This window comes from Lycium barbarum, chromosome 7 (assembly GCF_019175385.1).
Source record: "Lycium barbarum isolate Lr01 chromosome 7, ASM1917538v2, whole genome shotgun sequence".
Classification (NCBI taxonomy): domain Eukaryota; kingdom Viridiplantae; phylum Streptophyta; class Magnoliopsida; order Solanales; family Solanaceae; genus Lycium; species Lycium barbarum.
Genome location: NC_083343.1, coordinates 132827778 through 132845044, shown reverse-complemented (window position 1 = coordinate 132845044; position 17267 = coordinate 132827778). Strand labels below are relative to the sequence as shown.

At 33.9% G+C, this 17267-nt stretch overlaps 2 protein-coding genes, 1 long non-coding RNA gene and 1 other non-coding gene across 5 annotated transcripts; 1 reads left to right on the top strand and 3 right to left on the bottom strand.

Moving 5' to 3' along the window:
* Positions 1 to 5044, top strand: LOC132604554 (uncharacterized). Of its 2 annotated transcripts, XM_060318107.1 has the most exons (4): positions 1 to 1257; positions 2217 to 2738; positions 3543 to 3737; positions 4311 to 5044. In XM_060318107.1, exons 1-4 carry the CDS (start codon positions 1240 to 1242, stop codon positions 4356 to 4358), a joined length of 783 nt encoding a protein of 260 aa, XP_060174090.1. In that variant the 5' UTR covers positions 1 to 1239; the 3' UTR covers positions 4359 to 5044. The 2 variants fall into 2 exon arrangements, with proteins under 2 accessions (XP_060174090.1, XP_060174089.1); XM_060318106.1 differs by lacking the exon at positions 4311 to 5044 and having other exon boundaries at positions 358 to 1257; positions 3543 to 3795.
* On the bottom strand, positions 3845 to 4456 carry LOC132604555 (uncharacterized). The gene is made up of 2 exons (XR_009568753.1): positions 4335 to 4456; positions 3845 to 4155 (listed from the first exon to the last, which is right to left on the bottom strand). It is a non-coding gene; the product is annotated as an uncharacterized LOC132604555 (long non-coding RNA).
* Positions 5045 to 7730: 2686 nt separating the features above from the next.
* Positions 7731 to 7803, bottom strand: TRNAR-ACG (transfer RNA arginine (anticodon ACG)). The gene has a single exon. It is a non-coding gene; the product is annotated as a tRNA-Arg (tRNA).
* An 808-nt stretch (positions 7804 to 8611) lies between these two features.
* LOC132604551 (mitochondrial fission 1 protein A-like) lies at positions 8612 to 14119 on the bottom strand. The gene is made up of 5 exons (XM_060318102.1): positions 13884 to 14119; positions 9668 to 9806; positions 9308 to 9432; positions 8968 to 9031; positions 8612 to 8862 (listed from the first exon to the last, which is right to left on the bottom strand). Exons 1-5 carry the CDS (start codon positions 13974 to 13976, stop codon positions 8777 to 8779), a joined length of 507 nt encoding a protein of 168 aa, XP_060174085.1. The 5' UTR covers positions 13977 to 14119; the 3' UTR covers positions 8612 to 8776.
* Positions 14120 to 17267: the final 3148 nt, after the last annotated feature.

Here is a 17267-nt window from a genome sequence, read left to right as displayed (position 1 = left end):
GACGCTGCGTCATGCCCGCAGGTGGACAGGGAGACAGGCTTGATCCATAGATTTCTTGTTCAGGGACTGCATAAAGGAGCTCCATTTCATCCGGAGCTACAGCCGTTGGTATTATTCTTTTGTGTATATACATATGAGCATGGCGGGGTCCTATCCAGTCTATATGATGTTACATACTCTTCTTAGAGGCTCGTAAACAGTTGTGTATAGTTAGATGTCTTTTAGCATTGTCAGCTTATAATTTGTATATCGTTTTGTTAGCCTCGTCGGCTTATGTATATGGATATGGGCATAGTTGTTGATGATGATATAAATGTGTCGTTGCTCAATGAGATTAGTATTATTGATGTATAGAAATCATGCGTAAGCCATGTGGCTCACCTAGATGTAAATGTGAATGTACGATAAGAGGTGCCCGGGTGGGTTAGCAGCGGGTGCCCGTCATGCCCCTCCGGTTGGGTCATGACACCTAATCACCTCCCTCAGTTTTTTTTTTTTTTGGCTTACCTCTACCTTTCCTAATTCTTGCTACAACCAACATCTAGCGCATCCTCGCATCAACTTTTCACATGCCCGAACCACCTTAATTTCGCTTTCCGCATCTTGTCTGCCATTGATGTCACTCCCACCTTATCCCGTATAACTTCGTTCCTAATCATATCTCTCTGGGTATGCTCACACATCCATCTGAGCACCCTCATCTCCGCTACCTTCATCTTCTGAATGTGGGCATTCTTGACTGGCCAGCACTCTGCTCCATACAACAATGCTGGTCTAACCACCACTCTGTAGAACTTACTTTTAAGCCTTGGCGACACCTTATCGCACAGTACTGGGCAAGCCTCCATTTCACCTATCCCGCTTCAATGTGATGTGCGTCATCATCGTCAATCTCCATGTCTCTTGGATTATGGACCCATGAGGCTTCTTTAAAGAACTAAATAATTGCAAATTCCCTTTTTCCACTTCAATTTACACATCTAGTAACCAAAGGCAATGGACAGTATGGACAAATTGATAAATATAAATATAAATATAAATACCAGTCCCAATGCTTAGTCATAGAGCATGTGGTAAGTTAAACTTCAAAACATTATTTTCATAAATAATGAATGAATGAATAAAAAAAATGTGGAGATAATAAAAATTAGAGGAGTATATATATTTTGCAATCCGTTATAACCTCCTCCAAAGCCTATTTTTCACCATTTCTCTCCTGTCTTTTCCTCTTCGTGCTTCATGGAAAAACGAAAGGAGGTATGTATTATATTGGATATTGAGAAATTTAAATTTAAATCATTCATTTACTTTCTCCATTTTATTATCTTGAAGATTGTAATTTTTCTTGGGTATTTATTTAATCTTGTTTACTTTTTGTTTAGATTGCGTGATCTTTTAATGGAAAATGGAGGAGAAATAAATGTTCTTGATTGATTTAGATGAAAATGATCTACATGAAGAGCAATTAATGTTTTAGGAAGATTGTATATCTGTTAGGACATTTATTTGTTAAAATATTCTGCATGCATTTTTATGATTGCTTAACTCTTTAATTAAAATGCAGGGAGAAAAAAATGATTTATTAATGGAAAATGACCTCGAAGAAAGAACAATTAAATTCCGTTTTGCAACTGGTTTTTCATGCATTTGTTTAAGGTTCTTTATAGTAATATTTTAATTTTTCAACTCTCCTTTTCTTTCTCCTTTTTGATATATTAATCATCAAATTCCATCAGCTCCATGATCATGATTCATCAACTTACTGTCAATCTTATAAGCATTACTACTTTTATTTATTTAATTATGTTTTCAATACGCCCTTTTACCTGCAAGTCCGATTGTCTCTTTTATAATGGGTGGTGATGAGAACTAATGTCAGGGCAAAGGTGCATGTTTCGATACCATATTGAATTGCTCGATCATTTTATTTAATAAAAATTAATTTGTTAAAGATGACACTTTACTTAATAATTATATGTTCAAAAAATAGGTTTTAGTTATTACTTGTCTATTGTACGATTCACGTTCTCTCTACGTAGTAGAGGAGGAAGGGTTCATCCGAATCCACTTCACATGAAAATCACATTGTGTGTGTGTATATTACCTCTGACATCTGCTATGTGTATATACAACTCATACTTTTATCTAATCACTAAAGAAAATTGATCTACTTAATTTATATTTACTGATCAAATGACATTATTCTAAATTTATAGAAAAATGGTCCAACATTTGTCCCTCAATTTGGAGCATGGGATAACAATGCTGCAGCTGGAGGCGGCGGTGGTTATACCGTGGAGTTCTCCAAAGCTCGTGCAAATAAGCAGCATCAGCACAAAAATGAGTTAGGCGCACGTCACGGGTTGGCAAATAATCAGGAAGGTCAGCATCAGCAGCATAAAAATGATTTAGACGCACATCACGGGTTGAAAAATGATAAGAAATATCAACATCAACAGAATAAAAATGGTTTAGACGCACGTCATGGGTTGAAAAATGATAAGGAATATCAGCAGCAACAGAATAAAAATGGTCTAGACGCACGTCAGGGGTTGAAAAACGATAAGGAATTTCTCCACCAACAGCAAAAAAATGGTTTAGGCACACGTCACGAGTTGGCAAAAGATCAGGAATTTCAGCGTCAGCATCAACAACATAAAAATGGTTTAGGCGCACGTAACGGGTTGACAAATGATCGGGAATTTCCTCGCAAGGAACAAGAGGACCCTGGCAATATGGTAAAAATACTCCCTCTAAGTTTAGATGGACTCTTTTACTTGATTTACTCATTCAATTTCGAAAGCTTACTGACTCGACTAATTCGAAATCAAGCTAGATAGGCCCACTGAGGCGGTAAAATGCTTCCCACAAAAGAAAAAAATAAGTCAGGCTGGTGCGCAAAGCATCCCGCATTAACAATGTCCACGGAAGGACCGCACCCCAAGGGGCGTGATGTAGACAGAACTCGTGACCTATAGGTCACCCGGAGACAACTTTAACTTGGCTCCAAGACTACCCACAAAAAAGCCTTTCCATTATATTCCCGTGGCTCGAACCTGAGGAGCTTTGGTTAAGGGTGGAGAATCACCTTACATTTAGAGCTTGTCTGGTTATATTAACCGATTGAAAGTAGTTGATAAGCATCGAGTAGTGACACATGTTAGGATAGAAATGTTGAAGCTAAAAAAAACAGTTGACATGTTAGGTAAATTGTGTGTACATTTCTTGTTTCACTCAAACTACTTCCATTAAGAATCAAAATTGGACTAGAAAATTTGGTCTTAGGCAAACTAATAGTGCTGTAGAGAAAAATAACATGAACCTCTTTGAACATCACTAGTCAAAATTGTCAAATGACCGTTAATGTACCTAAGAAGTGAAATTTCATATTGAATTCATATTGAACTTATTCCCATTTCAGCAATTTCTCCTTCTTTCTTTTTTTTAGAGGCTACAACCCAACCCTTACACCCCTGCTATCTTGCATTGAACAAGAAATTACTAACCAAATGTCCTGCTTTCTAAATCTGTTGAATCTGCAGAAAAATGGATACAGGTCTGTACCTCAATTTGGAGTGTGGGATCAACAAGCTGGGGGTGCTACAAGTTATACTGTAGAATTTTCGAAGGCTCGTGTCAACAAGAAACAACACAAAAATAATGATCTTCTAGCACGACCACCTAGCATCGATCATGATCAGGAAGCTCTTAGGAAGCAGCATGAGGATTCTTGCATGGTAAGACTTATTAATGTTAATGTCAGTGCATATAACTTGAATTCACGTACATAATATGGTTCGTAACGATATACCATCAATCGGTAAATGCAGGTGCAGCCGCTACCTTAAAGCTCGAACATATATACATACTTGAATTTTTTTCATATATACATATACAAACACAGAGTTTATATTCTTAACACAAAAGAATCTGCATCCAATGACGTAAAATCCTGGATCTGTCTCTGTTTGCCGAAATAGTATAGCGTTAATTAAAGAAAATGTTAGTATCACAAAGTTTATATTTCTTGTTTTGCCATATTAAAAAAAAAAAAAAAAGATGCTCTGAGTTTAGCGAGGCAAGGTCGGACCGGAATCAACAAGAGTCTAATGTTGCGAGGGTGAAGAACAGCCACTACCTTCATCTCAAACTTATCTGCATATATTTGAAAAGAAATTCATATACACATGAACGCAAAAAGTCCGTACTCACGATCACACAAAATGTAATGATATAAAATCCTGAATCCGTCTCTATGTCAATTAAAACTCCCTTGTTATCTCACCTATGTTTTTTTATGTTGTGTGCAGAGGAAAAAGAATATGCTGACATACCTTAATTGTTGCATTAGGCCTTGATCTCCAAATGTCCTAAGTGCAGCCTCCTTTTGTAATAATAGCCTTAAAGTGGCTACTTAATTAATCTCCTACTATAGAGAGTTATCTCATGTTTTCTCAAAGCATATTATATATGCAAAACAAAAAAAAATCATGAAAAATCTTTAAATTACAGAACTAATTAATAATTGTACTATTTGTGGAATCTATTACCATTCTGCATAAAAGGGTCTCATTATTCAATTCAAACTATATGTAGTGTTATGTAAACAAGTGATTTCTTGACCACTGCTGTTCAGTTGATTTTTTAATCACTGCTATGCAGTAAAAAAGTTGTGTTCTTTGCTAATTATGTACTCCCTCCGTTACAATTTATTTGTCTTATTTTTCTTTTTAGTCCGTTTAAAAAAGAATGTCTCTTTCCTTTTTTGGTAATCTTTATTTTCAACTTTCTACATGGCATGTTTAAGAGCACAAGATTAAAGTATATTTAGTGTACATTACACATATCTTTAGTTAACAACCACAAGATTCAACATTCTGCTTTACTATCTTAAACTCCGGGCCAGGTAAAAACAGACAAACAAATTGAAACGGAGGGTGTAAAAGATAAACAAATCAAATAGTAAACCTTTGAAGCAAATCGCCATTATTAAAAATTACACCTCAGTTCCAAACAATTTAGAGTCGGCTACATTATTCATCATTATCCATGTTTTTGTATTGTAAGGATCATCATGAATTAACTAGTTTTACGCTCGTTGTCAGTCTATAGCATGCTTCCTGCCTTATTCAAGCTTGAGACGGACAATGTGATTAGCAAGCTCACACAGTCAGAGTCAAACATAATAAAACATCATATTGGGTGAAAAATAATTCAACAAGGGCAACATGAGAACACATATTGAGATAATGAACAACACAAGTCAATTCAAGAGGAAAAAAAAAGAAAATTGCTACCATTAAAAAATAAATTTAAAAAACAGCTACCTCAATACCCCGAACATTCCGTAATAAATAACAATAAGTACGCTTCAGTTCAAGTAATTCAGGGATGGATATATGAATCCTCACTATTCATATGTATATGTACTTTGAGGAATTATCATGAATGAGCTAGTATTAAGCTTGTTGCCGGTCCATCGCATCCCTCCTTCTTTATCTGGACTTGATACAGACAATGTGATCAACAAACTCACATAGACGAAGTTCTCAAACATCTTATTCGATGAAAAATAATTCTACAGGGGCGACCTGAGAACACATATTGAGATATTGAACCACACAAATCAATTCAAAAGAAAAGTGTGTCAACATGTGATTTCAGATCGCCCCTGTTGAACACTTCCACCAATATTACAAGATTCATTACCTCTACTTTGGCTAAAATTGGTTGATTTGGATTTGATATTTAAAGGAAGGTTGTTGGATATTTATAGTATTTCAACAGTGTACTACTACTCGGTACTTTTATGACAGCACTTTGAAAATATTCAGGTTTTGTCTATAAAGTACAACTTTTGTACTCCACATAATGTTACTTCATAGTTTGTACTACAACTAGTGAGAAAAACCGGGCCCAACATGTATTTAATTTTTTTAAGCACTGTTGATTTAATATTTAAACTTGTGATCTAACATAAGTTATATATTTATGCTGTAGTAAATCATCTCATTAAGAATAAAATGAAAAACTAATAATTATTACTTATTAAGAACAACAAAAATATAATCAATGCAAAATTGATTATGTGCATATATACAAGTTCATGTATTAGCTGCTTCTGAATAACATTTGAATCATAAGATTATGCCTGATATGCTCAAATATTTTTTATCATTCTTTCAGGTCCTAAAGGAAATTTTGCAAAATATTGTACTGCCTGAGAATCTTTTGAAAATATCATAAAATTACCTAAATCTTATTTTTATAAAGAAAGAAGTATACACATGGCTTCAAATTGGAAAATCTTAAAGTTAGTTGAAGCTTTCTTATTATTATATGTAGAAAAAGAATATGAAATTTATGCAATTTGTAGTGGGTCATTTCAAGAGTAACATACGTGGAGAAGCTGTGTAGCTGCCATATGACAATGACGTGTAAAATGGGGGCAATTCGCAGAATTGCCCTTTGGGGTGGTATTTAAATTTTGCCCCTCATATTTGTGGTCTTTAAATTTTGCCCTTCGGCTAAAACCCATAGGTTTCGGGTTCGAACCCCCGCTCAGTCAAAAATTTTAAAAAATTTTGCAAAGCAGAGTTTAAATTTCGCTATGCCCCCTCCGGCAGACTTTTAGTCATGTTTAACTAAAAGTCTGCCGGAGGGGGCAGACTTTGCCTTGAAGCATATATACGTTTTTTTTTTTAACTTTTCAAGGTAAACTTTTAGTAATGCCTTAACTAAAAGTGTGCCCCATAAAACATAACTAAAAGTATGTCTCATAAGGCGTAAGTTTTCCTTAAGGCATAACAAAGTTTGACTTATAAGGAAAAGTTTAAATTTTGCTATGCCTCCTCCGGCAGACTTTTAGTTGTGTTTAACTAGAAGTCTGCCGGAGGGGGCAGACTTTTAGTTGTGTTTAACTAAAAGTCTGCCCCCTCCGGCAGACTTTGCCTTGAAGCATATATATATATATATATTACTTTTCAAGGTAAACTTTTAGTTATGCCTTAACTAAAATTCTGCCCCATAAGACATAACTAAACTATGTTTTAGGAAAAATTCTGCCTTATGGGGCAGACTTTTAGTTATGCCGGATCCGGCATAACTTTAGCTTTTCCTTAAAGATTGTATGCTGGATCCGGCATACACTCCCCCAATCCTGCCTGGCGAAATTATTTTTTTATTTTATGCCTGAGCGGGGATTCGAACCCAGAATTTCATGTATTCGCCCACCTTTCCAAGCAAAGGGCAAAACTTAAAGACCACAAATATGAGGGGCAAAATTTAAAGAGCACCCCAAAAGAAGGGCAATCCGCGCAAAAAAATGTGTAAAATGTCGCATGAGGCCCACTTTGTTATTAGCATTATGCATGTGTGGCAGAACTCCCTATTAACAAGTGCAAGAATGGGTCCCAGTTTCACAAACACTACATCTGTTAGAGATACACCCAATACAGCAGGAAGTACAATAAGTTTAAAGCACTAAAATACCAGAAATGCCCTTGTGAACAAGCAGGCATGTCACCGGAACCTGCTTCAGCTGCCACTCCGTGACTGCTTATTATATAGGAGAATACATCTAGCTAGCATTTTGAAACCGTAATAAATATATAATATTTCTTGAAATTTCAATTATGTATACATATGTTTATGTAAAACTCGTCATGGAGTAGTTGCATCCACCAACAAATGCATAAAAAATTGGCATAAATTTTAAGTAAAAATAATTACGACTCTGCTGGGGATCGAACCCAGAATCTCTGGTTTCGTAGACCAGCGCCTTATCCATTGGGCCACAGAGTCAAGTTGTTGCTTATGCTTATGGGATATATCTATTACATTATCTGACCCGTGCTTTCTTCCCTCTAAAGTGAGAAGTTAAAAGATATAAGTACTTTCTAATCAGTTTTCAATATTTTTGGACATAAAGTTGGTGGTATGTTATAATAAGAGGATGAGGAATGAGCTCTGTTGTGTTTTTTGTATGACCGAGAAATTTATCTAGGATCAAATCCTTAAGATCATTTGCAGCTTTCAAAAACTCGGTGATAATAAGTCCGCCTTTTTATCCTTCACCAAGTAAATATCAGGTTTAGTTTGCATGATTTGGGGCTCGAACTTTTGATTTCCTCTAACCTTTGTCACTTGAACATGAGCTCACTTGTGTTTGGTGATAACATTTTAGTAATATCAATATGCGTCACCTATACTTCACTCCAAACTAGTTGAAAACAGCTACAAAGATCCCTGTATCTACTCGGAAGATTTAGTGACTAACCTATTGCAACTTTATTTGTGCTCGAGAGCAATTATTCTTGTATCTGGTTAAGCTCACAAGTCACATAGGATAGTTAATTGTTTTTAGTACTAAAAAGTGAGAATGAATTCTTAGTTGAAGTAAAGAAATACTTATGAAGTAAGATAGTTATTTTAGAACATTTTATAGAGTCTCTAATAATTTAACCATAAAGGTTGGTGGGAGTGCGATAGTAACGTAGAATGAGGGGCGATTGGTGAGGCACCCAATGTTGTGGTTGTACACTATCAATTTAAGATAATAGACAACATAAAATATATTATGCTAATACTAAACGATTCTGAGTAGTTATGCTTTTGACAAATTTATGAACTACATATAAATTTTTGAAAATGAAATCCATTGTTGCTTCAGTTGTACATATCATTGTTTCTACTTTCTACCATTTCAAAGAAAATTATCAAAACTTTGGTGCTCACAAATAGGCAATCAGTATGCACATTATTAGTTTATGGCAAGTCAATTCTTGCGGGCTAAAGCAGCTGCAATTCCACCAACCAAAACTCCAACAGCAGTAGCAGCTATACCGATGCCAATAACTCCATCTGTTTCAGACACAAAACAGAATGTATAATATTCATCAACTCTTTCTTCAACTGAAAAAAAGAATACAATAAAAGATGACACTGAGATTCCATTTGTTTTGCTACCTTTGGTAATTTTTTCTTCAATTGTTTTCTTGAGGCTCAAGGCTTGCCTCCAATCTGGTGCAATCTGTAGATTTACAGAATCGCTAATTAAGATGCACGCTTAAAACAGATTCGTGAGAAATGAAAAACTGCTGTCTAAAAAGTAAAAACTCATAAGAGTAAGCAACCCAGTCACTTGAACGAATAAAGCTTCAGAGTTGCATGAATAAAGTTCGTCTGCAATTTCACTAAAGATGGGCTGAAGAAAAATTTATTTTTCATAAATTATGCAAACTTTACATAATATCAAGGGAGAAGAGTTCAATCACATTTCCAGCAAAGGTAAGAACAAAGATCAAACCTCCAAACAACGATCAACAAGTTGTCGGCTTCTTGGAAAGTCCCCACTTCTATAGTAACCAACAGCCAGAAGATAAAGCTTTTCTCTCATTTGCAGGGGACTGCTGCTACTGCCACCCAAAGAAGCTGCAAATGACAAAATAAGTCAGAGAATATGGTTCTCTCTCTCGCCTAATGCAATCGCAAAAGGAGAAGGTAAAAAAGCAGTAAATGGACGACATGTCAAAGCTCAAAGCATTCATGAATATCTTCATGAACTCCATAGGAAAAAGGGAATGTCAGGGTAAGGGAATGAATGATGCGGCATGTAGCCAAAAAAGAAAAGAAAGAAGAAATAAATGAATGGCTCTACTATACTGACCTTCAAGCATTGCTATACCACGCTGTATATCTTCAGGCCTTCTTGAATGAACAAGAGCCCAAGACAAACGCATAATGCATTCACTTTTAAGTTCATCAGATGAACCTTTTTCTGCCTCAGCAACTTCACGTTCACAATCCTGTAGACACATTACAACTTTGAAATAGTCAAATACTGACTAGATGCCAAAACGATTGTAAGAAAATTCAAGACTGTTGACTAATATAATTGGGTGTCAAACGTGCAAAAAAGGAATTAAAATCTGAAATGTAAATATCCTCAAATCACTGCCCACTATCACAATGCAACTCGTCAAGTCAGGTACCATAACGTGCTTTCTATATAACGGAGCATGGGATCATTGCCTGAACATTTTGTCAAGCCTCAAATTTTAATTGACTAAATCAGTCTTAAAGACCATTACTAAGTATTCGACCTTTAAATACTATCTAAAAGTCGTAGTACTTCTATCCAACAACCAAACTTCAATTGCGGGAAAGAAAGGAAGCAAATGATCAAGAGCAGTAAACTGTTTCCTATCAATTTTCATATCGAAGTTTCTTGGATATAATTAGAACTGCAATAAAATGAAGAGAGTCCCATGTGAAACACTTTTGCTTTTCTTTTGCTCATGTTTCTATTTAGCAAAATAGCCAAATCACCAAAGCTAATGTAGAATTTAAGGATACCCAATCAAAAAGTTTCCAAGTAAGCTGCATGTTCTCCTTCTCCCAAAGAAAACAAAATATATAAGAAATTACATACTATTATTGGAATGAAGCCGCCAAAAACATTGTAAATCTAAAGAAGAGTTGACATAGATGATAAATTCGACCCCAACTAGGTTTGGTTTGAGGTATTGTTGATTGATTGAGGTGGAAATAAGGTATCGAAGGAATGGTTGATTGATTCAGGTGGCAGTAAGGGTTGAATCAATGCAAATGATGGAAGGATTGCCAAGGGGACTCTTAAGACCATATATACTAATTACTTTGGGACATGCCGAAAAGAGGGAGAAAATCAGACCCCAGCAAACGATTTTGATTTCCCTTTTACTCTCCGTTATTGCGCTTAATTCGCATTTTATCACTTTGTTCGTTCTCTCCTCTGCTGTCTCGTTGAAAGCCACTTGACTTTAAGGAGAGGAGCAAGAAAGCAATATCTTGGGGAATGGCCTCCACTCTACGAACCAAGTCTTTCTGACGAGGCACCAGCTTTCTTTTTTGATCCCCTTATGTCACTTAACTTTTAGTTTCTAAGTTACCACTGCAGAAATTTGAAACCAAAATGAGGATCTTCGAACGGTTCTTCATCTTTTAACTCTCGGTCTTGATCTTCGGATCTTTGGTTATGAAGATTCTCCGTTTACCATCATAAATAGGGGGGGGAATCAAGCATTTAACAACGTGACTCATAAACCTTCCTTCTAAAAAAGAAAATCAACCAATTAACTAGGCTTCCAAACTATATAAATCCTCCGTACCAATTCTGCTCTATTCAGGCATTCTAGATAAGAACAAGTAATCGAAAAACCAGCACTTACCAACATACTACATAATGTTATTTCTAGCTAAGAACAATAACCAAAATCAACTTTGCTTCAACCCAAAGTAGATAGGGTCAACACCTTGATTCCTCTGCTTAAATGTTCGGGAAAATTATAGTCAAAATTTGCTGGAAAGTGTATTGCTTATGGTTCTAATCGACGATTTAAGAACCCGGACCCTATTGCCCAACTGGTTCAACTGTTGCTCAGCAAAAAAAACAGGCCAGTTTGACGTCCATAATCATTCTGGTAGTCAAAACTGCTCTAACTAGCAAAAACCAGAGGAACTGCTAGTTGACCCAGACTGTTGACTCATATGGTTGGGTTTCAAACATGCACAAAAGGAATTAAAATCTGAAATGTTAAAGATCCTCAAGTCATTGCCCACTATCACAATGCAACCCTTGAAGTCATGTACCATAATGTGCTTTCTATAGAACGGAACTAGGATAATTGGCTGAATATTTTGTCAAATTTTTAACTATAAATTGACTATATCCGTCTTAAAGACCATTAATAAGTATTTGACCTTTAAATACCATTTGAAGGTAGTAGTACTTCTATCCAACAACCAAACTTCAATTTCGGAAACGAGAAAGGAAGCAAATGATCTCAACCAGTAAACTGTTTCCTATCAATTAAGCTTCTCGGATATAATTAGAACTACAATAAAATGAAGAGAGGCCTATGTGAAACACTGTTGCTTTGCTTTTACTCATGTTTCTATTTAGCAAAATAGCCAAATCACCAAAATTAGTGTTAAAATTTAGGATTGATGAGGTCCATCCCATTGTTGTAATTGGCATGTGCCAATTTGCTTGGTTGACAAAAGAACTTGGGCAACAAGTAAAATTTGTGGTAGACAAATTTTGGTTTAACTTTTTCTTTTTCCTTTTTGTGCTTGGAGGCCAAGTTCAGCTCTTCTATAAATGAAGATGTTTTCTCTTCATTTTGAATCACACCAACAAAGAGAGAAAGAAGAGTGAGGCATTCACAAATAGAGAAATAGTTTGTGAGGAAAAATATAGAGTGTGAGCGATATTATTGTGAGGTGGAAAAATCTCAAAAGAGGGTTATTTCTTTTGAGTGTGTAGTGTTCTTTGGAGTATTTTACTCAGACCTACAAAGTGTAAAATCCTTGCTATAGTGATATCAGTTGCTCCTCTCAGCCCATGTTTTTTTTCCTTTTGGGTTTCCACGTAAAATCTTGGTGTTATTATCGCTCTTTTTTATTCTTGTTGATTAGCCGTATCACAGCGCTACATTATTATTCTGCTGTAAATACTATGAATGTTATTTTTGTGGCGGGTTTATTCCCAACAAGGATACCCAATGAAAAAAATTCTAAATAAGTTGCATGCCCTCCTTTTCCCAGTAAAATAAAATATATGAGAAACTACTTACTATTATCGGAATGAAGTGGACCAAAACATCATGAATCTAAAGAAGAGTTGAGATAGATGATTCATATATCCGACCCCAACTAGGTTCGGTCTAAGGTCTAATTGACTGATTGAGGTGGCAACATAAACTTTAGTTTCTTTGTTACCACTGCATAAATTCGAAACTAAAATTAGGATCTTCAAACCGTTCTTCATCTTTTCACTCCCGGTCTTGGTCTTGGGATCTTTGAATTAAGATTCTTCATTTACCATCATAAATAGAAAACACTTCAAGCATTTAACATCGTGACTCATAAACCTTACTTCTTAATAAAAACAATCAATCAATTAACTATTTTTCCAAAATAATCGGAATAAACTTTATAAATCCTCCATATCAATTCTGCTCTATTTAGGCATTCTGGATAAGAACAGATAATAACAAAACCTTATTAGCAGAACAATAACAAGATTAACTTCACCTCAACAAACTAGCTAGGTCAATAACATGGTTTTCTGGTAAAATTTTCTCTATTCAAGCGAATCTAGACAAACAAACATAGAAAATTCCATATTTCCTCTTTCACATTAGATTAAGAATAGCACAGATTTCATCATTTAATCCCATATTTTTTGTCAAGTTCATTTAAGCCAACCTTCACTTCAAAACTCGACGCACAGAATTAGTTAAAACTTTTTTCAAAAACAAAAAATGGAGATTTTCAAAAATATAAAAATAAAATAAAAAATTACACCACGTACCCATATTTTTAGTTTATACAATATTATACACCATTATACTTGAGGCTTGGGGAAAAGCATTATACATAACATACCAACAAAAAAAAAAAAAAAAAAAAAACATTATACATAACGTATCAACCTTGTATAAAAGGTGTTTATACACAAATATGGGCTAAACCGGGTAACAACTATGTTTGGGAAAATTACGCTCTATGTCTACTGTGAGAAAATATTTACGCCACGTAGCCCATATAAAAGATGTTTTTATACACAAACATGGGCTAAACCGGGTAAAAAACTCCAAAAATATGGGCTACATGACGTAAATATTTTCCCCTAGTAGACATAGAACGTAATTTTCCCAAAAATTGGTTATAAACAGACAATAAACAAGGTGGAATTTTTACATTAACAACGCTCCATAAGTAAAGTAAAGTAAAGTATTCCAGATGTGCAATAAACTCAATTTCCAATATACAATAAATCAAATCAAACTAAATTTGAAAAATAAATAAATAAATGGAAATGAAATAGTAATACTTACAGCGACTATATCAGAATCACACCAAGGAATTTGATCTCCACCCGTAAAGAAATCGCCGATCGATTCGAAGAATTTCCCAATTTTCACATCCATTTTCAAGCTGTTGAATTTATGGTTGAATTTGTAATGAAAATGTGGCTATATATGTAAAATTCAGCTTCCTGGTTAAGGAATACGAAACCGTGTGCTAAATTGGTTGGGAAGGAGGAGAGAAAATATACTCATTGCTCACATAGAAGGAGCTTTGGCAAATAGCCACTTTTTTTGGGTCGGTAATTATGTTTTAGTCACGGTCTCAAAATTATTTAATATTTAGCCACTTTTTGATGAAAAAAATTAGGGAAAAGGATAAAAAAATGTCGCTCTACTTTGGCAAAAGGGCTAAAAATATCACCCGTTATAAATTTGAGTAAAAAATAATCCTTCCGTCATTAAAGTTTTTAAATATACTTCTATCTTAACGGAAATTCCCAAATCTCTCAAAATAACCCGATTTCATTTTTAAACCTGCACCATTTAAACCCGACTCAACTACATACGAAACTCATAAAATCAACTTGTTCTCCAGTCCTACATCTGGAGTCATGCACAGGAGCAGATAACCCATATGCGTTTTTTATTTAGTTGAGTCGGGTTTAAATGAAGCGGGTTTAAAAATGAAATCAGGTTATGTTGGAAATTCCCATTAAGATAGGGATATATTTGAAAACTTTAATGATGAAAGAGGTATTTTTTATCCAAATTTATAATGAAAGATATTTTTAGCCCTTTTTTCAAAGTTGAGGTGCATTTTTTACCCTTTTCCCAAAAAATTATATTTGGACCAAAACATTTTTATCTAAATTATGGACAAACTCTGGTATAGTTTGTGCTAAAGTTCAAAATTTTTACAATAAAGCTCTATCATATTGTGTTGGAGTTTTAATTTTCATGAAATTCTAATACATTATGTTGGAGCTCGAATTATTTAAATGTGAAACTTCAGCATACAATATTGGAGTTTCAACTCATTTTTTAAAATTTCCCTAATACAAATTTCACAAGAAGGTTGGATACAATCAAGAAGTTGAAACTCCAAGACATTATTCTTAATTCAAAGAATATCCATGAGTGAAATAATCATTTTAATTATTTTATCCAGGTTATCTCTATTGAACTCAAGTACGCAAGAATTTTCACATCCATTTTGTCGTGGGTGGTACGCACGCTGTTGAATTTGTACGAAAGGAGAATCAAATGTGGCTAAATATGTAAGTCGCCGTGAAGAAAAATATAGCTTCCTGGTTAAGTTAGTTTGCTTGGAAACTAAGATGGGAAACAAAACCGTGTGAGAAATTTTCACTTCTTTTGTTTGATTGTGAAGAATGAGAAAAATACACTCGCTGGGACAAATTGGCAAATAGCCCACTTTTTGGATCACCGGTAGAAAGCGGTTCCTCCCGAATGAGCCCTATGCGGTGTGAATTCGGATATAGTCGGACTCCAATGGGAGTATCAGACACCGGATGGGAAACCAAGAAAAAAAACTATGGGGAAAAGATATTTGGATTGAAAATATTGTTCACTATGTCCAATCACCTATTTATGTGGTACACTTCAAATTTCGAGAGTCAATCTATTTTAATTTGACTGTAAATTCATACATGGATTTTTAAAATTCTTTATAATAAAATTTACATATTTGAAAACTACGTAAAAAATATTATAAGTTAGAATAATTTACAATTCAACGTATTTGAAAGATATACGTAAAATTACGGTTACCGAAAAACTCACTTGACCAACCTCTAGTATAGTGTGTTGAAGCTCACAGTTTTAACAAAAAGTCCATTTCCCTCCCCTTTATTGGTTAACCCGGGGTAAATTTTTGAACTCAAGGATAAAAGTTGAAACCAAAAGAGGTATCCAAGGTGAAATAATCATTTTCTCATTATTACACGTACTTATTTCACACATGATACATATTTTAATATTTATATATTTGTAAGAATTTTAGTAGCTCAGTTGGTTGGCTACCTGAACTTTCACCTTAATGGTAAGGGTTCGAATTCCACGTTTTAATCCCCTTCCCCTACCCCTATGTAATTAAAAAGAAATTAAAATATTTATACTCCATCCGTTGCAATTTGTTTGAACCTATTTCCTTTTTAGTCCGTGCCAAAATGAATAACCTCTTTCCTAATTTGGAAACAAATTCACTTTATGAATGATTTACAGCCACACAAATTTTCAAAGCTTATTATTTTGAACCACAAGTTTCAAAAGTCTTCCCTCTTTCTTAAATGTCGTGTCCAGTCAAATGGGTTTATATAAATTGAAACGGAGGGAGTATATTTTATAATTATCTCATTCATGGTATCTATTTTAAAACTTCATCATTATTTCAAGCTCCATAAAAATCACAAGTGTTTGGACCTTCACATGTTAAAACTCCTTGAATGATAAGTCTAAACTCTATGAATTGTTCATGGAATTTCAAATTTCAAATACTTTTAGAACTCTAGCATATTGTGTTGCGTTCTCTGTTTTGATTAGGAATATCTTTTGTCCAACTATTATTTTCCGAGTCCGGAGCCAAAATGGCATATTTTTACAGCAATTAGACCAAAATAGGCTGTCTTTTTTTTTTTATACCCAAATGGGTATTTCGTTGATCATTCAACGAAATACCCCAGTTACTGTTCATAGCAGCAACTCTTTTTTTTAAAAAAAAAAAATTTTTTTGCATTTCGTGGAACAATCCACGAAATAGTTTTTTTTTTTTTTTTTAATTTCGTGAAAAAAATGATTTTTTTTTTACATATCATGACACAATCCACGAAATAGATGTTTTTTTATTTTATTTCGTGAATAAAAAAAGAAATAAGAAATTATAATTTTTTTTTTGTTTTTGCATTTCGTGTATTAAAAAACGAAATAGGATAAATTTTTTTCTAATTTCGTTCGTATAAAAAGGAAATTGGAATATATATATATATATATATATATATATATATATATATATATATATATATATATATATTATTTCGTGTATTAATGAAGAAAATTGATTTGTTTTTTTATTTTTTTTGCATTTCGTAATCTAATGAACGAAATAGGTTTTTTTTTTTTTTTTTTTTGTATTTAGTGAATAAAAAAACGAAATAGGAAATTATATACATATATATATATATATATATATATATATTGCATTTCGTGTATTAAAAAACGAAATAGGAAAATAAAAAATAGGAATATATATATATATATATATATATATACATATATTTCATTCATGTACCAATGAAATAGGATGAATATATATATATATATATATATATATATATATATATATATATATATATATATATATATATATATATATATATATATTTGTGTTTCATT

What these genes read in the sequence shown, in the direction of transcription:
- LOC132604551 (XM_060318102.1), bottom strand. Translation starts at nt 13,976, where the DNA reads ATGGATGTGAAAATTGGGAAATTCTTCGAATCGATCGGCGATTTCTTT. An exon ending in TGGTATAGCAATGCTTGAAG is followed by an intron (nt 9,433 to 9,667) that starts GTCAGTATAGTA and finishes TGTCATTTGCAG; the next exon opens with CTTCTTTGGGTGGCAGTAGC. An exon ending in TGAAGAAAAAATTACCAAAG is followed by an intron (nt 8,863 to 8,967) that starts GTAGCAAAACAA and finishes TGTCTGAAACAG; the next exon opens with ATGGAGTTATTGGCATCGGT.
- LOC132604554 (XM_060318106.1), top strand. An exon ending in AAGAGGACCCTGGCAATATG is followed by an intron (nt 2,739 to 3,542) that starts GTAAAAATACTC and finishes TTGAATCTGCAG; the next exon opens with AAAAATGGATACAGGTCTGT.